At 34.4% G+C, this 27,663-nt stretch overlaps 1 protein-coding gene across 1 annotated transcript in view; it reads left to right on the plus strand.

Annotated features, from left to right (window-relative positions):
• Positions 1-4,470: 4,470 nt before the first annotated feature.
• Positions 4,471-27,663, plus strand: part of Smp_133050 (hypothetical protein) — a gene marked incomplete at both ends in the record, with an annotated part of 46,577 nt that continues 23,384 nt past the window's right edge. The window contains 9 exons of the mRNA XM_018793473.1: positions 4,471-5,675; positions 5,847-6,065; positions 8,030-8,180; positions 9,830-9,953; positions 11,852-11,913; positions 16,571-16,662; positions 19,934-20,135; positions 22,324-22,891; positions 24,139-24,363. Of these exons, the coding sequence (XP_018647983.1) occupies positions 4,471-5,675; positions 5,847-6,065; positions 8,030-8,180; positions 9,830-9,953; positions 11,852-11,913; positions 16,571-16,662; positions 19,934-20,135; positions 22,324-22,891; positions 24,139-24,363 (2,848 nt within the window). The remainder of the gene's footprint in view (positions 5,676-5,846; positions 6,066-8,029; positions 8,181-9,829; positions 9,954-11,851; positions 11,914-16,570; positions 16,663-19,933; positions 20,136-22,323; positions 22,892-24,138; positions 24,364-27,663) is intronic.

A 27,663-nucleotide genomic window follows, 5' to 3' on the forward strand; every position in this document is an offset into this window, starting at 1 on the left:
GGACTTCTGTACCTTCGCATTGTCCAAATGGGTTAATTCGGCTGAAAGAATTACATCTGTGAGGTTAATAACGAAGATGAAAAACAGGTGAGGGCCTAAAGTATACCCCCCCCCGTTAAACTCCTGAAGTTGCGACCTCTCAGTTCACGTGAACTCTATTTGCATTGGTGCAGAATATCTTGTTTTGGAATTGAAATAAAAGTGGATCAGTAAAACAAATCCCTGCTACAAGTATCATATTCGGTACCATATCAAACAATCTCGAAGATTCGATGAACATGACATGAGCTGGTATCTTTTGTTTCGGTAGATTGTTCAGCTGTTCCATGCCATGAGAAGATTAGGCTCGTGACGTCCGCCTTTCCTAAACCCCTTCTAGGCCCTCTAGAAGACGTCGCTGTGAATCTGGTGAAAGTCGGGACTGGTAACACACTGGCGTACTGATCCCCACTATAGAGCCCTTCAACAGCAGAGAACCCCTGAAGTTTGGGTTTTCTCGTAGTCGCCAACCTACGAAGCTATTATGGAATAGCTTCCATTTTAGCTGCTAGCTTGGTCTGGAAATACGTTATTGTTAATAATATTATTATCCCTAAATACCTTATTGGTACATAAGTGTTCTGAAAGGATAATTTCGAGTTTCTTCATAAATTCAGTTATCCACAAGTTTCTATAATTTTTGCATACTCCTGGCCACATTTAAGCAGGTTCTGTAGAATTTGAAGGAATACTGATTTCCCATTGACAAAAAAGGAAAAAAACACGAAGTATGCAGTCAATTTTGTAAGTGTACTTGCGAAACAGAATAAGAACACACGGTAAAAAATGTATTATGAAATAAATCAATAAGTAGATAAATAGGAAAATACATTGTGATCCTGGTAGAATACGAGTTTATGAATTAGTAATTTGGAATGATGCTATGAAAGTCACATTTAATTGCATGGAATAATGATTACTTACGCCTGATACTCTTCATGAAGAAGCATGGGCCGCCCACCAACCTTCTCCATCCAACTATGTCCTGAAAAATCTTTTCCAGTTACCGTCCGCTTCCCATTCCCGACACAGTGTGTTCCTTGCTCTTCCTCTTTTCCCTTTCCTTTCGGGATTCCAAGTTAGCGCTTGCCTCGTTTTACCAAGTTGAATGGTTTCACAAATGATCGGGTACCTAGTTATAATAACAATACAATAATTATAAATTACCATTTTCTTATGACACCTAGATGAAATTGCATGTTCAAATATTGAAATTGTTTAAGTTCCAAAAACTTCTAAAAACTTGATACAATATTATACCCATTTAATGTTAACATTTCTAAAGAATCCATAAATAATACTAAATACTTACTTACGCCCGTTACCCCTCACGGAGGAGCATGGGCCGCATACGAGTATTTTCCTTCCAACCACCTCCTAGGCAGTCCCTTCCAGTTTTTTCCAGTTGTTATTCATCCTTGTCATATCTGCTTCTATTTCCCGGCGCATTTGTTCTTTGGCCTTCCTCCCTTCCGCTTCCCTTCCGATTTCAAGTTACTGCTTGCCTCGTCATGCAGTTTAGTGACTTCCTCAATGTATGTCCGATCCACCTCCAGTGTCTTTTCCTAGTTTCCTCTTCAGCTGAATTCTGGTTTATTCTCTATCACAGTAGGTCGTTGCTGATATTATCCGACCAACGGATATTGAGTATCTTGCGTAAACAACTGTTTATAAATACTTGTACCTTCTTGACGATGATTGTGGTAGTTCTCTATGTTTCAGCTCCGTACAGTAGGACTGTCTTGACGTTCGTATTGAAGATTCTCACTTTGAAGTTAGTTGACAGTTGTTTCGAGTTTCACATGTTCTTCAACTGTAAGAATACTGACCTTGCTTTACCAATCGTTGCCTTAACATCTGCATCGGATCCTCCTTGTGTTTGGCTCTCCTGTTAAACGGAATTGAGCTGTACTGTTTGGTTTGTCACGTTAAGTTTGGATGGTGTCCGGTTTTCCTAAAAACCATAGTAAAATTACTCTAGCCCAGAAGCGTACATTATATAATTGCATGGAATAATATCCAAATGTAAATCTGCCTGAGTCATATATACGTTGTGAAGATAAAGTGAGTATAGAGTCAATTAATTTAAGTTTAATACACGATATAGTCTTAATTATAAACTTTGGATGTTAAGAAATAGCATTATTGTAGAACGACAAGAGTAGGAAAAAGAGATAAAATAATATCAAATTTTGCAGGAGACAAATCATGGGATTTAAACATGTTCAAACTAGGACTCGGTGAGAAACATTTTTTGCGAAATTTTTACACTCGAAAGAAACGCCAGTGTCCCATCTGAAAATCACATCTATTTTACAAGTAATTCTATGCTACAAATTTTAGTCTACTACTGATGTTGTCATGATATGTCTTCGATCTTTGCTTAGCAGATCATTGTACACAGTGATAATGTATGCGGATGATCCATGTATCTCAACCAGTATATACTGTGTAATAACAAAGATACTGAATACCTCAGTTTCAGAATTATGAATACAAAGCTCTACATTTGAAGACATTGGTTCACACTGCTTTTTATTGCATTTTACACAACAAGAGGTTCACGGTATACCTTGATTAAAAGAATTTCGGGATGTAGATTCCCTACTTCTTATTCGTCTGAAAAAGGCCCCATTCATATTTTGTTTTGTTGTCTAGCTATTTTCCTCCCCTACGACAAAGCGATGATCGTTCTTTTGTGTTTCTGATTCTTCTGCAACGGCATTGTCTGTCTTATGACTTTCAAAATATTTTAATAACATCCGTGAGGTGAACCAGTATTTAAGAGGACGAAACTTTGTGGTAACTTCGATATATGGTACCGTACGTTACCCGTAGAGCTGTCTGAAGATGTATACAGAAGGTTTTACAAGGCAATGGCTGGAAAGTTAGATAAGTTTAATGCAAACAAGGGAATGAACAGAGTTTAGGAAGGTAATCTGGAGGCAAAGAAAGTGTTCCACACAACCACGCCAGCGGTAGCTGATCGCTATGTGGTCATCCTCTGTCTAGGCTTGAGATGCAGAGTGAGGACACCAGGTGAGACATCGCCTATGACTGTGTCGGTAGTTAGTGCTAGCCAGAAACAGGTTGTGATCTGCGTAAAGTTGAAATAGATGGCCAATGTTGTCTGACCTATGACCAACAAATGCCAGGTGGCAAATCAAACGAACGTCTCCTGTGCCTCGATTCCCGAAATGTACATCTAAGTCTCCAACTAATGCCCCAATGCCTGCTGAACACACTTTCCGTCGAACATTTAATTGGTGACAAAACTTATTCTTGATCGCATTTGGGCTGCAATTCGTCTGAGCGCAGTCAGAGATAACGAAACTACATCATTTCTCACATCGATTTCTCACTTTGATGGGGTTTCCTAATCTAACAGCATATCATCGACTGTTATTGGTGATTCAACAATTCGGCGCTGCCTCAACTCTAGTGCTTAGTACAAAACCAACGCCAGCAGAACCATTAGAGTCTTGAATACAGCCCTCAGATAGACAACTGACATCGATGTTGCGACATCCCAGAGATGTAGATAACCCTATATATTGTTCCATCTGCATTAGTGTGGGAACATTGAAGGAGGCCAGTTTGAATGACATACATGTTTTCAGGGAGGCTGGTTCAGACTTTGTATTCTATGGTAGCGTGTTGTGCCCTACATATGCGGACCGATATGAATAATATGTAGCGATAATTGTAGTGCTTGCCAGCGGAAGTTCAAAATATGGAGATAATTAAGGAAAACAGGGAGCAACCGGAATAACAACAGAATTGGAAGAATGACGGATATTGTAGAAGATAACTTAAGAAAGATGTGTAAATGATGTATTTGATGTATGATTTTCATATTTTACAAGCGCACTGTGTAATTTTGCTTGAAATAATAAATTGGTGCTCCTCACCTAATTCTTCGTCCACTATAACGAAATGGAATATATAACTCATTTATCTTCATTTTACACCCCAGCTTACAAACGGAGAAAAAGTTGAAACTAACGAAACAAACTACATAAAACCAGAACTCTTATACAATTCCGAATAAACGCCGATGAGATGTTGTTGCACGTGATATTATGAAATAAATTTATACTCGATGAATCCTCTACTTTTCTCCTAATTAGGTCAGCTCAGAGACTACAGAAAGTAAGCTTAAACGTCAGAAATAAGGGATGCACCTGTTTTATTTAAATTTCCAACTGAGTAAGTTTGTATTTTAACCAAGTCAAGAGAAGAATATTGTGCGGATCTTCAAATAACTCATTCAAGATAATATTATACGTAAACAGAAGCTCACTTGAAAGTCAATTCTGCATATTCTTGACGTTCTGTACCCAATGCGAAAGTAAAAAGGTTTTAAATATTACTCGTTGGTTTGTTTTACATTGCTAACTCTAGTGTTTGATTGTGAGGGAAATATAAGTTATGTTCCTAGTTGTTGTTTATAATGATGTAGCACATAGTTTGGATGCAGACAATGGATGGAATGTACTTTTTTTAAAGCAAAGAATTTGTCAGGATTTGAATCTTAATCCAGATATTTATTGTCTATCACACAAGAAATCTCATGGCTATGAATTAATGCATGAAGATTACAAATTACTAGATTATAATCTTACACCTGACTACTATCTGTATCTCCATGAGCGGCATCCGAAAAGAGATTATTTCGTTTATTGCTATCCATGTGAATCTATTCGTCCTGCGTTGATGACTTTTAGTTGTTGTCTTTGTAAATCAGCATTTAATCCTGTTTGTCAGGACGTTGACTCAAAGATTTGTTTGGGAAAGTGCTCTTCTAATGACTGTAATTCAGCAGAAGCTAAGATAAATTTTTCATGCTCTTTCATGTTATCTCATGGTCCAACGGTTTTCTTGAAGCATATAAAACAAAATAGTAAAGAGATATGTTGTGCTGCGTGCACGTCATCGGAAATGGAGATTATAATATGTATTTGCGAAGAGGAAGGACATTCTCTTTGCCTTGAATGTTTCAGAAAGTACACAGAAGAGTATTTTAACTCTGGAATGTTCCATTTTCTTGACAACGTTGGGTACACTATCAGTTGTCCTGCTGGATGTCCCAATTCATTTGTTATGGATCCTCATCATTTCCGCATTTTAGGTTCGGAATTTTATTCACGTTATAAAGAGCAGTCAGTTAAACGGTATTTGCTTTCTAAAGGCTCCACATCTTGTCCGTCATGTGGAGTAGATTGGCAAATCACAGACTCTCAACGTAATGTAAAGTCCCTTGGCATTTGGCATCGTTGTCTCCCACCTGTTGGTTGTGGGTCACTATTTTGTTCTTCCTGTGGTTGGAACTGTGGCCCGTTAGATTCCGAATGCTCACATAATGTGTCTCTGGAGTGTTTCTGCAAAGAAAAACACGAGTCTTCTAGGAATGCATCCTCTGCGAATTCCAACTCTGTTTGGAAATCATTAAAATTAAAAGTAGAAGATGTAGAAAGTCGCAAATATATCAATGAAACATGTCATCCTTGCCCAGGCTGCAAGTCTCTTACTCAAAAGCATGGTGGTTGTAATCATATTCACTGCTCAATATGTGGACTTGACTGGTGTTGGATTTGCTGTAACAAGTGGACTCCCGAATGCTTATCTTCCCACTGGTTGTAATTTAACACTTCTTATTTTCTCAGATTTCTAGTTTTTAATAAAGATTTATTGCATAGATTCGAGTTCTCAAAAGTTTAGATCTTTATTTCTATAATATTAGAAATTCTTTTACAGAACATGTCTGCCGGAGCTGTTCGTGCCCCACTTGTTATCCCCCTGAGAAGTCCAGATTTAGGCTTGTACAAATCACATTTGGATACAAATACATATCTAGATCTTACTTGTGATACGCCAGATGTAGCTATTTATTTTACAATTAATGGGAATAGACCAACAGTTGCAAAAAGTAGGAAGGAACTCCAAAATAGTGGGACGTATAAATTTCAGAAGCCTTTTACTTTACCGCCTGGATGTCATACTATACGAGCAGTTGCTGTTTCTCTGTAAGTTCTTAAAAGCTGTTTTGTGGATTGATTTATCCTAACACAATCCGTATCAAACAGTTTTTTCGTCTGAAGGTTTTCATCAAAAATCAACCATTAAAAACAAACGTTTTGTATCTTCATTTGAAACTTCTGGAGTATATAATCAAAACCCTGCTTTACATCGAATCTATAAGCATTAGAACTCGCAGAACACGCATTACTAATTACTTACTTAAGTGAATTCCAACGGTTCACATATTCCAACCGTAGTCACTTCACGATGTTTTGCTACTCAATATCATTAGAGAAAACCTATTTCATTAATTTTCGCTACTAATTATATTTGAAAATTAAGGAAATAGATATATCGCTATGATATAAACGCACATTCAAGAAGTATAACACATCCACTGTCCAAAATATTTCCTCTTGTTTGTAACGCACTCAGTTGATTATGGCTGGTAATAAAAAGTTACCTGTATATATGTTTTGTCTTTGTTTTTCCCATCGAGTAATGTGACGTTTCCGTTCATTGGTTTAATTGGTTACCTCTAATTAGACTCGAAAAAATATACATATTTCGAAAGAGAAACTTGGCTCGATTGATTTCAGAGGTACATATCTATCCACTACTTATTTGCATCTTAATCTGAACATATTTTTTGTGCATGTAATTGTTTAGTTCCATTTGCTTTTTGTCTAATTCCACATTGCTGTCAGCATTGTAGTTATCATCACTTGCTGACTTCTCTCCGTTGTTATGAAGTGTGGTTCCATAGGTGTTTACAAACTTCCAAATCGTTTATGTATCTGTGATAAAGTGTTAGGCAAGCCGTGTTTAGCTTAACAGTTGAACAAACAAGCTATCACCCACATTACTAACATCCTAAAAAATACAGAAGGACTGATGGTTCTATGGAATAAAAATAATTATAAATGCTAACAGTCTAACTAACTAGCTTTAGTAAAATCAAAAATCAGACTTACCAATAGTTTTCAACGTAAATAAGTTTTACCATATGTTACGAAATTTCTGTGAATGTTAGTTGTATCTATAATTTATGATCAAAGTTATATCACTCTGCACCTCATTAGTTCTAGTACTCGTATTTATTTCCAATGCATGACAGTGTGGGATTCGGTACTATGCTACCGCTATTTTGATTATTCTAGATTTGGTACAAATGAGTCGGGCTGTTCTTTTTGGGACATTAACCACATATTCACTTGACCTTGTTGGATACCCGCTTTTAACCTTGATCGTTTGCATATATGAGCGTACTTCTGCGTACGTGTTCATCAGTTTCTCTATGTACCTAGCTCATTTTTCTTTCCGATCATAATTATTGAGTCACGCCTTACCTTGGTGTCTGTTTGAGAAAACGAGAACCTGAAATAAGCAAACCCAAATTAATTCGTCTTTGGCTTTTTATTAGCGCCATCGCCCAAATGGGTTTAGCGTAAATACAATACATGAAATTAAATGGAGAGTTTATGTCCATGGTTCATTCACTGTTCATTTGTTAGTATTATCATCCCATAATAAGAAAGTTAGATGAGTGGTCAATAATAGCTCCTAGATAATTTAAATCATCCTGTGAAATACTCATTCTGTGTCCATAGTCTGTATCAGATGCTGATAATTAACTCTTGTTTATGTGTCCTTGTTTTCAATTTCTGGCATCTAACTTAACATGTATCCATTTTTTGACTTTTCCTTATGTTTAATGTATTTTCTAGCTCAACCAGCTTCAGTATTGATAGGTGGGCCCTTATAAAAGGAGCCGCAAGCTAGGGAAAGCCAATTATTTAGTTCTACACAGTTTTTATTCGCCCTCCGACCAATGTTACTTTATAATGAACACTATTTCAGAGGTTGTAACAAGTTATTATCTTTTTTTATTTTTAGAGTTTATATTAATTTCATTAACTCTTCATCGTTTCTTCAAACTAAACTTGTTTTTGTCGTTAATATGTATTAGGGATAATGGTAATGAAAGCAGTGTAGTTACAAAGACATTCGATGTGGTCAAAGTCAAGAGTTTTCATGTTAATGACAAAAATGACTTTGGAGATGATTATGGTTTTCTCAATGAACTAAAGTTAATCGATTCCAAACGTCGAAGACAATTGGTAATAATGTTATTTTTTATTTAATTATTCGCATAATGTTGATGTAATAGATACTGTGTTATTTTTTAAATTTAGTAAACATGTTATATTTATCTTCCTATTAGAAACCCGTCTCTTTATGTTTAGTTGACATTAATTTTCATTTCAGTAAAGATTGGTAGTAGCTAACAGTGGAATTCAGGAGTTAACAACAACACTAGGGTATGAGTCCATTCAACTGGCGAGTCTCCATTGGAACGAAACGCTCCCCATGGATCTTGATGCTATTTGTGAATCAATCCTTTTAGGACTCAAATCTGCCAAAAAAAGACTAATGAAAATCCAATCCTCAACATGGCCAGCTGATAGATTCAAACACTTAACTATAATCTCTTTTATTTTCATTTAGCTTGGAAAATTGATCAAAAGTTACGTCTTTATCTAGACGCTTCATACGCTGATAGTCATCAACCTATTCTTGTTTATGTTTGTCGCCTTTTCGGTCGAACAAACCACAATAAAATTCTCTATCGGTTATTTTTGTCATTAGAATTTTACTTTTGTATGTTTGTGGATACGTTGTGCTATTGTCATTAGTTTTTTGATCATACAGTTGTCTCTTTGAATTTTCGTGCTCGTAATTATATTTTTATCATGTAGGTTTCTATTACTCGACAAGTTTTTTCATCAAGGACACTTAGTATTATGTCGTCTGTGGTGTAGTATTTGTAAAAACCTCTCTTTGTTCAACCTATCTCAAATGAAAACGCGATTCGAAAGGAAACGTAAACATATTCGAAAGCAAACAAAAATGTTTATATGGTACAAAGCAACCTTCATATAAAGCTTACTCTAGGGTTTTTCAAGGTCTTCTCGGCTGATCCACTAATACCGACTGTTTGGAAATAAATTAACCAGCGTCCTTCAATGTGGATTGCCCTGAACATATTTTGATCAAGCCTTTGTCATGTTGCGCAAGGTCTATTTATATCTCGCTGCTGACCTAAATGTATCGATGGATTCAGATTAGTTCGGAAGAGATCACTCAGTTTCCTCGTATCATTCTTTCGGTGAACGTGCAGAGGCATTTTGTTACCAGTTTGTTCTCATAACGTTACCCTTCTTTTGACAGGCTTTTTTATTACTTTAGTAATATTACGCTAAATAAATGCCTGAGTTTCCCCGTCAACATACTTTTTGATTACCTACAACTGAAAAATTAAAAAAAAGTCTCTACAGCGTGAATGTTCAACGAATATCACAACGCTATGAAGTGTTTCCTTTCCTTTTAAACTTCAGTAAGTAGGAGGAAATCACACGAAGTTTGTTTGTTCGTTCGAAGAGTTGATTAAGTAATTTTGAAACCCGCTATATGGGGGTTTTATTAGCATCGGCATTTAACACTAATATTTAATGATGTAATTCTTAGTTGTTTGAGCTGTATGGATTGTGATTAAACCTGCAATACCTAAACTACGGAGTTCTTTTTTTATCACATTTTAAAAATTGATCCTATGATTTTAAATATGCAACTAAGGGTTGATATGTGTATCTCTATATAGTAGTTATAATTTGCCCAACAATTGAACACATCAAAATATCCCTTTTGTTATAAATATATTTATCCTAGTTTATTTATAAATTACCCTTTCCGTTTTTAACTTTTCCAGTCGGGAGCAGATCGCCCTGACGCTCATGAGTCTATTCATCGCTTATCGGAGAAAGATAATGAAACTGTCCGAAAATGTTCTTCAGAAAAAAATTGCTCTCACGTAATCAAGAAGTCTACCAAAGGTACCTTTCTACTAAATACTGGATTTTTGAATTCTACTAATTTACCTGTTTAGGAATTTGTTCTGTGTTAGATTAAGGTTAACTATTTTTATTGGTTAGCTAGACGATTTTAGTATAAAAAGCAGTTAACTAATTTTAATGGTTAATTTTAACCGTCAGAGTGTCAGTTATAGACGAGTCTTAATAATAGTTTCTCAATAATTGATTTTCCTCTTCACTAGCCGTAAATAATTCGATAAAATTACAAGACGGAAGTATATATTTTAAAAAGTGTTACTCAATATTCGAAAGTTTTGAATAATGCCAACACTCGTTTGTGGAAACGTATATTAAAATCGGGTAGTTGGTGTTGTCCGGTTGGTTGGAAGTTCTTCAATGTTGAGTTAATTGACTAAAAAAAAACTATAAACTAACTATCTTTTTGTCTTGCTTTTTATTTTATACTAATTCTTGATAATAAAAATTGTTTATACGTCATGAGAACCATACAATATACTCATCTATTTACACTAATTTCCATAATAATATTCGCCTTTTTTGTTTCTGCTAGTATTTCAAACAATTGAGATGAATTTTCTAAATCGTAAAATTACTCATTCTTCAGCTGAAATAAACCTATTAATACTTATTGCTTTTTAATCTTTCAAGGATTTTACATCTGTTTTACAATCAATTGGTTAGTTTCAGTTACTAAAATGGTTGTTACCTGTGGTTATTGCTTACTTATTACTAATTTTGAGAGACTGTTTTCTTCGTAACCAGGATTTTTCTTTTCTTAATTTAGTTCTTGTTTTCGTACATTCTTACTTGATAGTTAATATTTCTAGTTGTGATGTGGAATTTATCTTTTGTTTGTTGCTCACCTTATTTCTTTTATTCTCAGCATTATTTTTATATTTTTATGTCATATTAATGTTAGCGGTGATGAATGCTGTTATTTTTATAAAATTTTATTGATTGCGTATAATTACGGTAGAACTTAACTAATTAGCCTTTCATGTAGGAAGCGTAACTTTCACTGGTGGTGTAGTGTTTTATATTATTCAACCACGTGTTGTTCCGTTGTCTTGACTTTTTATTAACACTTTCGAGGTTTATCTCTTGCAGTTTTACAAACATCTAGGCTAATAAGTACTTCACCTTACTACATTTGATTTCTGTTTTTAAAAAAATCATATTTATGTACCAGTACATTGTTTATTTAAAGATAATTATCTTTTGTTGTTCTACATATACTTGTATTTATTCATATCTGGCAATTACGAAAGGGGCCTGACAGTAACCGATGTATTCTTAAACAATATCTGACTGTACATGGTTGACAAATTATGATAAAAAGTAAAACAATACTGGGATTCACGTTTTAGTAAAGTTTAGTGGAATTTTCCAATAACACCAGTGTTGTCAATTTGTTACGTACAGCTTTCAGAAAATGCAAGTCTTCGATGTAAAAATAAAATCATTGCATGAGAACAAAAGAGCATCCCAGAGAATATTAGCGGATCGTTTCTAATAAATAACACATAGGCAGCACCTGAGATAAATATATGATAGCATCTCATTAGTTAATCTTTAATATTCAACTTGATAAATTAAAAATAGACATTAAGTAACCCGAAGGTAGCGTTGTTTATTTGTGATATTTTCTTAAATCTAACCTGAGTTGAGTATAACTGAATTCTAACTGCCTTAAAGAGCTAGAAACTTACGGTAACAATAAAAATTCGTTTCAGTCTTTGAAAAAATGACACCGCATTTTATTTGTGCAAATATATATGCTTGTAATACTGAACAAGTTGCCTTTAGTATTTATCATAATTGATAATCATATTTACATGTATGAAACCATTTTACTCACTATTAAATGTGCTGATTTATTTACATTAACATTATTTTAGATCAAGAAAATCAGGTTAATTTGAAAAGTGAGTCTGTATTATCAACAGACAATCAGAATAATGTACGTTTTGTTTTCTTTTTCATACCGTAACCGTGTTGTTTTTATTATTACACTATTCTCTTTGTTAACTTCAACTTGTAATTATTTATCTTTGATTTCATTCTAGCATTTTGGTTACACTATCAATTATTAGGTATTATAATTTCTCTTATTACGACCCAACTATTCCTATTGCTTAGTATTCCTGGACACCAATTCACTCGGCAAGTCCCCAAATCAGAACACGGTTGAACAGGAACGAAATTATATTCCAAGTAACAAGGGTAGATAGAAGTAGGAAGCAAAATAAGAAAAACGTTAGTATATTTATGGTTTTTACGTGTGAAGATTCTAGTCTTCTCCAAGTATCCACTAGCACTGATTGGTTAAGAAATAGCCGATCAGCGTGCTCCAACATAATCCTGCACGGAACGTGTTTTAATCCAATCCATATTCCGCTGACAATTAGATAATTCAACAGAAAAATAATAGATCTTTAAGTGTTTACTTGTGAAATCATTTTCCTTATCCCCCAGTCAGACAACAAGCTTTTGCTTGTGTACAATGGTTAAAATAAAATCGCGACTCTTATAAAAGTTAAGTTTTATAGCTCAGTAGAGCACCAAGTTGGTTACTTGGGCTCTGCTGATTATAATCCTACCACAACTCAGATTTATTTCCAATCTTGAATATCTTCTTTATAAAGGGGTCCCAGTTTGCTAAATAAGGTGGAAATATTTTATTGTATATTGTTCCTCCCAAGTGAGGTTTGTGAATTGTAAACTTTTAAGACGTAAGTATCTCCAACAGCAAGGTCTTACACAAAATGTACTAAACAAACTTGAAATTTTTTATCTCAGTTTGCATAAATGAGGAATCATATCCTAACAAACTCTTGTTGATAAAATATTCCAAGATGGCAGGACATTTTGTGTAGTCTGTTTACAGCATTTTAGTTCAGCGAAATGAGAAATTTTAACTAAATATGTGATTTAAAGGATTATGAAGTGTTTTCACTCTTATATTATCACGAACATACAATTCTAACAGAAAGAACTACAGGGAATTTGGGGATTTTATAATTCAATATCCACTTGAAGCTCCTGTACGTTAGTCATTCACCTATGAAAAATGGTCTATTTAATTTAGTACTGATCGTGACTTATTCACATGTTGAAAAGGATTATCTAAAGTTATTATAATCGGATTAGACCGTTTAAGCATGAGTTTACACAAACGTTTGAAGGTGTTTAGGAAAATAAAGATGGATATTTATGGAATTAGGTTCCAATATCAATCTGTTATTGTATTCGTTAGTTTATGTAACTGTAAAAACAGGCAGTTGTTTGGCCAGTCCAACTATTAATTTTGTTTAACTTCTTTGAGTAAGTAGAGTTTTAAGTTTTGACAAAAGCGAAGATAAAAAAGGTGGCAAGATTATGAATGTTTGTCACAGTGTTTTTGAATTAACGGAGTCGTTTATTACATGCTCAAAAATACAACTATTTGTTGGTAAAAAGAGATATACATTTAGTTTACCATTATTTATTACAAAATTTAAAGCACATCTAGTTAACAGTGTACACTAAATTGAAGTAACACTAGTGTATAAAGTTGCCTATCAAACATCATTCAAACTACTGTATTTTTTAAATTTTCAGTTTTTTACATACAGCCAAAAAAATCATAGGGATTCACACAAATGATCTTTGCGTTCAGATGAACTTTATACAACGTCTTCCTGTATCCTGGCTATTTAATTAATTCCAAATTGTACTGACATCTCTCATTTCGCTTCTCATACTTACATATTCAATTTCAACACTAAAACTTACTACCCCTACACTGACGTCGCTGTGCTAGTGAGGTTTGGCAAATTGAACTGATGCACACATGTACCAAGTTATACGTTGTGTTAGACTGACTTACTGGCACTCAGTTTTAATGACTAATCATATGAAGTATTTTTCGATTGTTTCTAAGTAACACTTAATTCAAATATATACCTACTGTTAATGAACCCAAAACCAATTGATCAGTATTAATTTTACAATCACTTGTAAAGCCTTTAAATATAAATACTGAACTATGACAAGATAACTGCGAAACCATTTCTTTCGTTAATTTTTATTCTTAAACTTACCTTTACAAAGCAAATGAAAGTAAACTGTATATATCTACCTACAGTTTTAGGGTCCCCGTCATTTAGATGATCATTTAACTCGACCTGAAAATTATTTAAAACATTTAAATATCTGCTTAATTGCATTCATTAATTGCTAAACTGAAAAGCACCAAAAAATTTATAAGGTATGTTAGATGAGAAATATATCAACAAACTAATTCAGTTGAGATGTAATACAGAGCGGTGGCTAAAGTACTCAGCTTTCAGTCAGTAGGTTGTTGACTGGAACTCTGATTCACTTACTTTCGTTTGAGCAGTCGGAGTAGCGTCTCTAGTCTTCACACAATTAAAATGTAGTTCAAAGTTGGTTGCATAAAGCTATACCTGATAAATGAATTATATTACACTTAAATCGATAATAATGTAAAATAGATTAACATAAAGTTTACTCATTGACTACAGTTTGTTAAGTTGTATTGTAGTGTTTTCTGCACCCTATCCTATTCTTAATGTGTATTCAGTACCTCTAAGATTAAAATTGTTTCAAAAAACCTAATCCTCCACTTTGTTTTTACTGATAAAAGTCATATTATTTAAAAACTGATTAGTGTATTTATGAGAGAAAAAAGGGAACACAAATGATTACTGATAAAGATATTTTCTCTAAACTGAAATTTTGATATGGATAACCATTGAAGTTTATTTTCCTGTTTTGAATTTAATCTACACGACCTCATTCAGTATCCAAGTGTACACGTTTACGTAACAGGAAGTCAGTGATTGTAATTCTTATTTTCCTTAACAAGGGTGTAACTTGTTAATCTGTTAGAACTACTTACCATTTACTGCCTTGTTGATTGACTGGATGAACTAGTGTCATATGAACCATTTCTTTCTTTTTTATTTTTAGGAATGAAACAGTTTGGTGTTTTCTAAGCTTTAAAAATAACATTTTAAGGCTATAAATTTTTTCCGTAATAAAGTTTTAAAAATTTGTGAATTTAAACAAGTGTTATTGGTGCAAAATTGTTTCTCATATCCAAAATATGAATTCGATTCATTGAGAATAATAAATAAATTAAGTATAGGAACTAAATGGAAAAATATTCTTTAGAAACACAATTCTTGAATTCCTGTCGCACTGCTATAGTAGCTGACTGACTGACTGACTATCCATTTCAGTTCAACCATCCTGATAACATCATTATCATTTACACTAAAAACAGGACTCAAATCTGCGTACATTTAAGCATTTTATTACCAAGTTGAATGGTTTCACAAATGATCGGGTACCTAGTTATAATAACAATACAATAATTATAAATTACCATTTTCTTATGACACCTAGATGAAATTGCATGTTCAAATATTGAAATTGTTTGAGTTCCAAAAACTTCTAAAAACTTGATACAATATTATACCCATTTAATGTTAACATTTCTAAAGAATCCATAAATAATACTAAATACTTACTTACGCCCGTTACCCCTCACGGAGGAGCATGGGCCGCATACGAGTATTTTCCTTCCAACCACCTCCTAGGCAGTCCCTTCCAGTTTTTTCCAGTTGTTATTCATCCTTGTCATATCTGCTTCTATTTCCTGGCGTACTGTGTTCTTTAGCCTTCCTCCCTTCCGCTTCCCTTCCGATTTCAAGTTACTGCTTGCCTCGTCATGCAGTTTAGTGACTTCCTCAATGTATGTCCGATCCACCTCCAGTGTCTTTTCCTAGTTTCCTCTTCAGCTGGATTCTGGTTTATTCTCTATCACAGTAGGTCGCTGCTGATATTATCCGACCAACGGATATTGAGTATCTTGCGTAGACAATTGTTTATAAATACTTGTACCTTCTTGACGATGATTGTGGTAGTTCTCTATGTTTCAGCTCCGTACAGTAGGACTGTCTTGACGTTCGCATTGAAGATTCTCACTTTGAAGTTAGTTGACAGTTGTTTCGAGTTTCACATGTTCTTCAACTGTAAGAATACTGACCTTGCTTTACCAATCGTTGCCTTAACATCTGCATCAGATCCTCCTTGTTCATCAATGATGCTTCCCGGATGCGTGAATGTTTCTACATCTTCCAGAGTTTCTCCATTAAATGTGATTGGGTTGGTTGATGTTCTCCGTGTTGTATTTAAAAATCTTGCTTTTTCCTTTGTGTACGTTGAGGCCTGTTGATGCAGAGGCTAGTGCATACTAAATACCTACAATGATACATTCGTAAAAAAATAACGTGAATAAATCTTGTCATTGTTTTCATGAGAATTCTATCTATGTAGATTTTTCGTTTGTCTTGAATGAACATTTTTAGAAAAATATAGTATTTTACTTCCCATGGTTGCTAATATTTGTCTACTGATGTCGGTTCGTATTGAAGATCATTTTAAGATTTCCAGACTCTCTTCATTAATTCGTACTACCTGAAATCAATTGTTTTTATTCAACTGAATTAGGGAGTGAAATACAAATAGTTCACTTATTTTCTAATATTATTTTCTTTTTATACTAGTAAAATTGCAATCGTCTTTTTAAAATTCTATTTTCTCTTTAGAATAGATCGATAAAATCGTCATTGATTCATGAATACCCTGAGCTTTCATCTCATATGATTAATAGGCTACAGCAGACAACAGATATTTTACGGTTAGTTTATTGATTTATTTCTACGCAATTCTTCATCTTAACTATATTCAAGACTGAATTTTGGTAAGTTGTTGTCCAAAGATTCAGTTACACCCAGCTAACAAGTCCCGGATGGAATAAAACGCGTTTCCTGGATTTCACTACCAGCCACCATCTATCTGTTGTGTTTTCTAATGTTTTTTCTTTGTGATTATTCACTTTGATTGCTTGGCTTTTGTGTAAACTTGTAAATATATTTCAGCTCGTTCATCATTAGTTCGGTATAGCTGTTGTACGTGGTTATTACACTTAAGAAATTTAGTCATATAAACTAAAATGCTTAAGTTTTTCGAATTTTTCGACCATTTAATATAAAACGATTGAGTTGAGAGAAAACACTACTGGTCGCGTAATTAATCACCAAGTTTTATGTTCTGAAGCCGAGCACATAGTATTGGCCGTAATGGTAATATGGAAAGCTTGTGAGACACCAATTTCAAGCATATTTTTCTCTTTGTACTGTACTTTCATGTTCTATGTTGAATAAATGTATTCCATTTACTTTCCTAACACTTAAAAAATATTATTGATCTGAGCGACTAAAATGAAATATGAAATAACCAGCTGTAAACATAAGTTATTGGTTTTGACCACCGTTTAGTCACCTGGCATTACTTACTACCCGTAATACTGTCGTTATTCATTATTGTTGTGGCTCATTTCTCAGTTATTGTATGACTATTACTAAGCATAAATTGTAGCAATTTAGTTTTTATGCGTCGCAGGAAATATTTACAGGTCACCACGAGTTATCAGTTAATTAAAAAACTACTGTGCACGCAGCGTATTTTATACATTTAGGTGAATGTTAATCGTTTATTATGAATAACTTGTTTCCAGACTTATAAGCTAATTCCATCTTTTATCATTCAGATGATATAACACTCGTTACCAAGTCAACATAAACAAACTTTATTTGTTTAGTTTATGTTGTAACCATGTTAACAATGCTTAATGATAGTGAAAATATTTTCTTAATGATATAATTCGTATTTCATTATTTGCTTTCATCTTGACCGATAAATAATAAAACATCCTTCCAATTTCATAGCTGACTGTAGTTAAACAGCCATTTAAAACCGAGAAGCATTGGACAGTTGTTTCACCCTGGTGTCGAACTCCTAAGTGGCGTGCATCCACTGTCCTACCGAAAATCGAACCCAGAAGCTTTTAGACCTTGCACTGAGCGCTTAACCTTTAGACCACTGAGTTGACATTCAGTAGTTTACATTACTAATTTCGGAAAATTCTCGATGTTGCTTGACTGTCTTCCAATATCATCGGTGGGCAACTGCCCCAAACTCAATTTGTTCGTTAAGCGCTTCCATTGAACCCAGTCAAAATACTTTCGTTTTAACCATAAATGATTAATAATATACAATCTGGTGTATTCAAATTAGATACGAAAGAAATAGAAATGATTTATAATTTTTACTTTCTTCCAAAAGCATATTGTCATCCAATGTGCTATTGAAATTGTCTTTGGCGTGCTTTCATTTTATTCTATTACAGAAGAGTATAATATAATGATATTGCTTTTTTCGTTTAAAAAAGTGGGTGACATGTCAACTCCTTGTAGTTTGTGAAAGCATTTCTGAGTTTTTGTTATTCTTAGAAATATTACCATAACTTGTAATGGCAAACGCAATAATTTCAAAACCTAGAACTTCGTAAAAATTCCTCCTGGTGAATAAACAAGATTCGATAGAATGTTTTCTGATAACTAAATGATGTTTTGTGTCATTAACCTAAATTACAATTTCCAAATCAATCTTTGGTTTAAGAACTATACGGCATTTGGTAATCTTTTTCAAGTGAAATTGTTAAGAGAATTCAAAGGATTTCAGGCTCGGTAGGCTAAATATAAATTGTGTTCTACGTTTTCAACATTAAATAGTGTTATATACTAGATTTAATTAGTCTCGTCAATCTAGAAATTTCGTTTCTGTTATGTATTTGACCTAGGCTGTATCCAGTTGTTATGACTTGATCAAGGTCGTCGCTGATTTGTTATGACCTTACGAATTTAACAAGGACGTAATCCGCGTAAATTATCCACCAATAAAATACGCCTTCTACGACCTTCACACTGTGACAATGACGTTCGATTAATATGAGTAATCTAGCGTCCTTATTGGTCCTTATCCGCCTAACCCGTCCACTTGAGTCCAAAACACCAATAGCAGCTGCTGTAATGCGAATCGTTTATTTCAAACATACTTTGTCTATATACCAAACAGGCAGACCACACTATAAAACAGAAAATAATATTTGTACAAAATCAAGCCAAACGTGGCTGGGAGCGTGGGAGACAGTACTCAATAAACCGAGTATAATTTAGGAACAATAAATCATATAATAATAATCAATAAGTCAAAATGAAGCTAGTAATAAGATGAATATAGACATAGATAATCCAGTTACTGAATAGTTATACCATAGGAATATAAATAGAATAATAGTCTAATAAGATCTCGTAAGTCATCCGTACTTACTTTTTCCCTAGTATATAACACCTCCCCTTTTTTTGAAGCATCATGGATAATAACGATCCCTGGGATTTATTTTTATACGATTAGGTTTCCGCCTGATGCGCTGCGACCGCCTTGGGAGTGTTGTACACGTCTTTTTATTCAGGTCCTTTTTAATTTCATTATCCGACTCGGTTAATATATTTAATGGTATATCATGCTTTCTATCACTTCCTATCTCCCACTCCTGTCTGGTCGGCTGTATCTGATTTGCATGTCGTACCCATATCTTTTGTCCAACTTTCACTTCATAAATAACTTTCCCTTTTCTTCGGACTATGATGCCAGACTTCCAGGTAGGAATATAAATAGAATAATAGCCTAATAAGATCTCGTAAGTCATCCGTACTTACTTTTTCCCTAGTATATAACAGTTTCTATATTTTTGATTGAAAAGAATACTTTAAAATAACAATTCAGTTGCCATTGTTAGGTTACTAGACATTGTGGTACCTATTCTTACACCTCTTCAAGAAAAAGTATATCTGAGCTTCATTTGTTTAACGTTCGTTGTCTTAAAATTTTTGCATTTTCTTCAAAAAGTAATAATGGATATTTAAAGTTCTAATATTTATAAGTCTTTTACTTGTTGAACTTACCATGCAAAAAATATACAGATTTGAACTTAAAGGTTTTCTTTCATAAACTTCAGCATGTTCATTATTATTATTATTATTATTATTATTATTATTACTGTTCAGATGCCCCAATTGTCAACATCCAAGACCAGTGAGTAGAAAACAAAACTTTTGCTTCCATTGCGGTGTAAATCTACCCATACTATCAACACCAAAATATGGTTCTTCTGCTTTAGAGAATATCGGTGTATGTCCTTTTTGTAAAGCCCATGTACCATTAAATTTAACTAGTTGTTTAGTTTGTGAAAGTCCACTACAGATGCAGGTATGCTTGTTTTATTTAGTCTTTTTAAAATTGACATTTTTTTATGCTTTCTTCAAAAAGAATTTGTAAAAATACCCTTTATACTTTCATTTAGTTAAGTAAATTGTGTGGATAACTTGGGAAAGTACAGAAAAGTAGTAAATGTGTTTCAAAGTAATCATGTGTACATATAGTAAAAGCAAGATTGAGTACGTGATTGAGTATAGCATGTTCAGCATTTGTTTCATTAACACTTGTTAATGTGTGTAAGAACTAATTATTTTAATCTTTTGTGAATGAAAAACAAGATTCATGATGTGTGTTTCTCTAACTTGACTATGTAGGATAATTTAATGAACATTCCAATGTACCGTACAAACAAAAACTTATTATACCCTTGCATTTCTTAGTTACTAATTATATGAATTTAGTATTGATTGGATAAGTAAACTATATATTTACTACTTTATGAAACAAAATGTTCGTATCATAATCAGTTAACTGTAAGTTTTGAATTTAGTTAATACGATTACGTTATCGCATATGTAAAATGTGAATGATTATTCTCTTAGATCTAAATAAATAATAAAATACTAAAAAAATAGGATAATTTCTTGGATGGGATGAGTACCTGCGACTGTTATGAATATCCTAATAACCCTTTATATATAAATGAGTACACAAGAATTCTGGATTCTTCTGTAAGATGAGTAACACTTTATGCTAACACTTTCAAGTTTTCTTTTTTTAGTCGATCAAGCTTTAACTTATGTTCATTGTATACTGCATGAAAATTACTTTTATCCATATGCTTAACTGATTTTTCTTTTGCCGAAAACGTTTCTTTAACTAATAATTACTAATTTTTATTTCTCCATATAGTCATGTAATGTAATGACTGCATCTATTATTTTTAGGCTTTTATTACTACTCATCCGCTGAATTTATTCTTTCAAATCACTTAAATATTTGGCTCCTAGAAGATGATGAACATTTTAATTTCTGGATTGTGGGGATTGTTGAATTTCATTGAGGCCATCAACCGATCAATGGTAGATCACCATTGAGAACCTGGAAGCACTGGACGGCGAATTCGTCCGAATATGGGACTCCTCAGCAGTGCACGTCTACAATACCACACATGGAATTCGGATCTATGACTAGTGGCCAAAAGGTTCAGTGTCCGCGCGAAACCGAAGGTCCTAGGTTCGAATCCTGCTTACGGGATCGTGGAAGCACTGTTTGACGGTCGTTTCGTCTTATTGTGGGACTCCTCAGCACATTAACATCGTTAGATGGTGGTTTAACACTGGTTGGTTTATGATTTGAGTGAAAATGAACATTTATCAGTAGTTATTCCTTCATTGGAAATTTTTCGGTAATGCGCATTCTCAAATATTTCTATGCTAGAACACATAAACTTTAGGTCGAATGGTGAATCATGTGTTTTCACATTCGTTTCTTCCGATTTTGCTGTTAGAATTCCCATTTTATTTTGCTTTACACATTTTGTTACTTATGAGTAGTATGTTTTAATGGTGTAAAATACCTTATCGGCCATCACAGACGCTTCTTATTAAGTATATTCAAGTCAGAGATCATGTAAGGTTCTTAAACAGATCCTCACCAATGTAAATATTGTAAAAATACAAATAATTATCCATTAATATGTAAGAGCTTTTATGTATCCTCTTTAGGTTTGGATACCATTTTAGGTTTAGTACTTTTCATCTGAAGTGTGAATTAAACGACCTAAGATAGAATAAACTATTATTTGTCGTGGATTACTATGAACCAAGACATTTTGCCGTATAAATGCCTTATTGAAATATTTCATGCCGAAAGCTCATAACCCTTGACAAACCTATCTTTACTGGGTGGTCGGACTATTTATTTGGTAACGTTTACTCTTATACGAATAACGCTCACTACGTATACGTATTTTTTGTTACCCAAAGTGACCAAGTTTATCTTAGGATGGGTGCTTATCTATGGCTCAACAAATCATAACTTGTGTGCTTCAATCTTACTCTAATAATCTTCTCTACCGTACACATTATCATTACGTAGATGCGTTGTTGAGTTTTAAAAACCTGTCTTATGGGTTAGAAATAGCTCAAATAAACCATAAAACTTCGATTTTAATCTAACATTCCTAAATATTATACTTTCATATCTGTTTTCTCTGCCTGTAAAAATGAATTCTCAGAAGTACGGACAACGTCGTAAAGAATCTCGTTTGTGTACAACATGTAAAACAATGAACCCTACTGACGCAAAAAGTTGTATAATATGTGAAGCTAGATTAGCAACAGGGGCAACTAATGTCATTATTTCGGGTTTCCAGTCGACATATGATTCTCGCCCTCCCCTCCCCTATCCAGAAATGTGTAAAAATGTACGTTTTTCTACTTGTCTTTATTGTCATCGTGAAAATAATCTTGATGCTCGATATTGTGACTGGTGTGGTTCAGAAGTACCAAAACACTATCAACAATCACTGAATAGTGGTGAACTTAAATCTTCTGATAATACTAATGGTAACAGACAGTTATTTAACTCGAATTCTTCAGATTCGATTCGAGATATATCATCTGCTGGTTTTCATAACTCTCCAAAAGATAATCAAAATAAAATCACTCTACGAGATGGTTTTATTCATTGTATAAAGTGCGACTTACCGAATCCAAAAGAAGCAAATTATTGTTCTTATTGCGGATTAAACTTGATGCCTCCTCCACGTTGTACTGGATGGTTTCCAATAGTTAATGGATCAAGTGAGTAAATTTACCTATATGTATAAGTAGCATTTTAATGCTTGTTTCATGCAATAATCTGAACTACATTATTCACGTCATAAAAGTTAACTTGCTTCGCAGAAGATTATCACTCTATATAACAGATAAAGGGTTCTAAGATAAGTTTGTATCTAATCTATAGAATTTTTTTCCTGATGATAAATAATTAATTTAAATATGTTAGAGAGGGATACATAACTCATTTTCCTGGGGGACCTCTAACAGTTCTGTTGGTTCTTCATCTCTCTGTTTTTTTCGATATCTGAGCTTGTTTATTATATCGCGATCCCTCTCACATTGCCTCAGTGAATGGCTACATAAAATACTTTGCGGAAAACGATCGATCTGACTCCACTTTTTGGCATATCAGAGCATCTGCAGACTGGAAAAATTAGAAGCCTTAAAATAACATGTGTGTAAGGAATGTTCTATAATTTACCATTATTAAAATATTACGAAAGGTATCCTTTAATTAATACTCATATCACTTTTTTCTGAACTCAATACTATCAACGAGATCGGACTATCATATAATGCTTTCGTGTATCACTCGATTATTATAAATGCTTACTAGTGGAATTTTAATTTATACACTTTTGTGGTTCGAAAAAACTTCTGCTACATCTTAAATAATCAAGTCAAATCAATAATTGGATCAATAAAACATTGTTCATAAGATGCATAAATATGAATGAAAAACTGAAATATTGTGAGATTTTGGTTGACAATCAGAGTTTGTCAGATCTGAAGACGACTTTCTTATCTTCAATATGAGAACGCCTGTCTTCTGATTAAGGGCGTTCATGAACGTTTTTTATTTAAAGTTCATTGTGAGTTGATCATATCAGCTGCCTGAATTCCTAGTTGGATACTTTTTTGGTCACTCATATCTTAATTTAGATTATATTCCTAATATAATGAGTTTGTGATTTCTAATGATTTGATTAATTCACGATAATCTCTCTTTAATGTTTTGTCCAACTGAAAATACTTAACTGATAAATTTTAGCTTGGTAATTTGAAATGTGATATGTTCTACGAATCTTGATAATTTGAAGTAATGTTATGCAACAGAATATAAATAGATACTCCAAGTGATTTCTGCGTTAAGATAACGTGTAATTACCCAAAAAATTTTCGACATACTGATACGTATGTTGAGGTTTTTTATTATTATGATTTCTAAAAACACTCAGTATTTTATTATTTGAATTACTAAATTTTAGGTCATCATGAATTTGAGATTGACGGAAATCAATCTGAAAAGTCAGTTTCACAGCACAAGTACTTACAACCTGTAGTCGCAAACGTTTCTACTCAAACTTATGGGATATTTTATCCAAGTTCAACAGAATTACGACGTCAAGATCAGTTAGCTCAACATCGTTTGTCAGCTGATGTTCAACTGAGAGACAGAATACCTACACTTACTGCAATAAGTCCTGGACGAGGTGAGCTTTGTATTTTCAGCAGTGTAAACTTTCTAAAAATGTGGTAAGTTTACTTTTGATCTTGACAGTGGTAATAGCAATAGTGTATGTTCCAGATAGAGCTGGCATATCGTAGTTTGTATGAGAAAGTCACACACTTACAATACTTTTTGTTTTTATGTGCTAAATTTCGAGGCCAGTACAAATTGAACCTTGTGTAGCCTTATATCTGTCACTCTTTTATCTGCGGAATCCTCAACTGTGATGAAGGAGTCAATTTGCAAGTCTTAGTTTTTTTGTTACAACAGTCTCCCTTGAGCTGAAACTCAATTTTCGGTTCCCATTACCCCTCAATTCAGTTTTCAATTATAACAGAATTCCTATTGCTTTTTAAGTCACTGTTGCTACAGATAAGTGTGAAAATGTCGAAAACAATGGCAGAAAAAATGCTGCTTCTATTTAGTGAAGATGTATTCAAAAGATCTCAGTTACTGATCGCTGAATTGTTATTCACTCTTGTCATATCTCCTTCTATTTCCTGGCGTACTGTGTTCTTTAGCCTTCCTCCCTTCCGCTTCCCTTCCGATTTCAAGTTACTGCTTGCCTCGTCATGCAGTTTAGTGACTTCCTCAATGTATGTCCGATCCACCTCCAGTGTCTTTTCCTAGTTTCCTCTTCAGCTGGATTCTGGTTTGTTCTCTATCACAGTAGGTCGTTGCTGATATTATCCGACCAACGGATATTGAGTATCTTGCGTAAACAACTGTTTATAAATACTTGTACCTTCTTGACGATGATTGTGGTAGTTCTCTATGTTTCAGCTCCGTACAGTAGGACTGTCTTGACGTTCGTATTGAAGATTCTCACTTTGAAGTTAGTTGACAGTTGTTTCGAGTTTCACATGTTCTTCAACTGTAAGAATACTGACCTTGCTTTACCAATCGTTGCCTTAACATCTGCATCAGATCCTCCTTGTTCATCAATGATGCTTCCCGGATGCGTGAATGTTTCTACATCTTCCAGAGTTTCTCCATTAAATGTGATTGGGTTGGTTGGTGTTATCCGTGTTGTATTTGAGGATCTTGTTTTCTTCCTTTTTTACGTTGAGACCTACTGTTTAAGAGTCAGCTGTTACACTGGTCGTCTTCACCTGAATTTGTTTGTATGTATTGGATAGAAAGACTAAATCATCTAGGAAGTCCAAATTGTCTAGTTGCATTTAAGCTGTCCATTGTGTGCCGCGCTTCCCATCAGATATGGAGGTTTCCATAATCCAGCTAATCACCAGAAGAAAGAGAAAGTAAGAAGCCTTGTCTGACACCGATCCTCACTCAGAATGCGTCTGTCAGCTGTCCTCTGTGCATCACTTTGGAGTGTAGACCGTCGTATGAATTCTGGATGATGTTGACGATCTTCTCTTCTTTCTTCGTCGTGTCATACAGTTGTTTCATATTTCCTTCTCTTGCAGCTTTTTCCGCTGTTCTTACTATGTCTCCCATGTATTTCTGTCTGTCGGCTCCAATGCTCTTCTTCACTTCCTTGTTTGCTTCTGTGTACTCTGCTTGCGCCTTGACTTTCTCTGCTCGTGTTCGACTGTTGTTAATTGCTGTCTTCTTGTTCTTCCTTTCTCCAATCTTGTTCAGGGTTCCCATGGAGATCCATTCCTTATGATGATGCTTGTTTCGGCCCAACACTTCCTGACACGTTGAAGTTAGTGCTTCTTTGATCCCTTTTTCCAGTTGTCCTCCACTGTAGCTTCCTGTTCTTCCAGTAGATTTTGTAAGGCTTGGAACCTGTTGTTGAGAGTTATCTTGAATCGATTGAGTTTTTCAGTATGTCGAAGAAAGGCTGTATTGAACTTTTGTAATGCTGTTTGTCCAGTTGTCCAACGCTTATTTAGCTTCAGTTTGATCTTTGCAACCACTAGATGGTGATCTGAATCTATGTCGACTGTGCTCCTGATTCTCACGTCTTCCATTGACCTTGTGGATTTTTTAGTGATGCAAATATGATCTATCTGGTTCTCTGTGGTGTGGTCCGGCGAGATTCATGTAGCTTTGTGTATGCGTTTGTGTAGAAATATTGTGCCGCCTATAACCAATTTGTTGAATGCACATAGATCTGCCAATCTCTCCCCATTTTCATTTCTCTCTCCTATTCCATGTCGTCCAATTATATCTTCATATCCTGTGTTGTCCACTTCGACTTTAGCATTTAGATCTTCCATCAGGATGGTGAGGTCCTTTCTTGAGCACTTAGCTATGATTGATTGTAGCCTCTCGTAGAACTGATCTTTATCGTCATCATCGCCATCATTGGTGGGTGCATAACATTGGATAACATTCATTGTGATCCCCTCCTTCTTTGTTTTGAAGGGTGCTTTGATGACTCTGGATCCATGAGATTCCCATTCTACAAGTTCATTTTGTGCTTCTCTGGACAACATTAGAGCAACTCCCTGAGTGTGTGGAGCATTTTCCTCTTCGTGACCAGATTACAGCAGCATCTCTCCCGTACCTAGCCTTTGTTGTCCAGCTTGTGTTCAAAGAGTTTCGCTAATTTCTAGTACTGCCAATTTGTATCTCCTCATTTCCTTTGCTGTTTGACTGGTCTTCCCGGTCTCTCACATTGTCCGGACGTCCCATGTACCTATAAAATTTGTTGCTTTGGTTGTTAGAAGGTGCATCGGCTTCGTGACTTCCGAAGGATCGCAGCCTTCACCATGTGGTGTCATAATTCTTCCTTCAACTCCCATGGCAGAGTTTAAATGTTTTAAATCGTTTATTTTGGTTGGCGTATTTTTTAGCAAGGTTTTTGTTACGTCCTTGAATCTGTCTACCCACTTTGGTGCCGAGTTAACTTGTCTAATGTAGATTAAGACCTTGACGCGATAGGCTGACTGGCTTAACCTTGAGGCTAGTGTGCGTGAGTTCGAAGTGGGGGTAGAGAGACGAAAACTATTCTATCCCTGATTATTATTATTATTATTAATGGCTTTATTCAATATTATAATCTGGTACAATATAGAATTCTCAGCACGAGTTATTGGCTGGCAAGCACGCCAGAGAGAGAGAAGACAAGGACAACCGGAACATTAATCACTTTATTCCAATCCCAATCTAGCACTCGAATTCCGAATTCAGATTAGTGTGAAAAGATACATGAATAAATATATGACTAACCTGACCACAACGTACAATAATTGAGAAAATACAGTTATCAGAAGGGGTTTTGTGGAGATTTAGTATTTTCATAGTTGAAAGCGTGAGTCAGTTGAAGCTAGACCAGTGCTTCCAGGTTTTCCATGGTGGTCTGGCTTCA

Source organism: Schistosoma mansoni, chromosome 1 (assembly GCF_000237925.1).
Source record: "Schistosoma mansoni strain Puerto Rico chromosome 1, complete genome".
NCBI classification, from domain to species: Eukaryota; Metazoa; Platyhelminthes; class Trematoda; order Strigeidida; family Schistosomatidae; genus Schistosoma; species Schistosoma mansoni.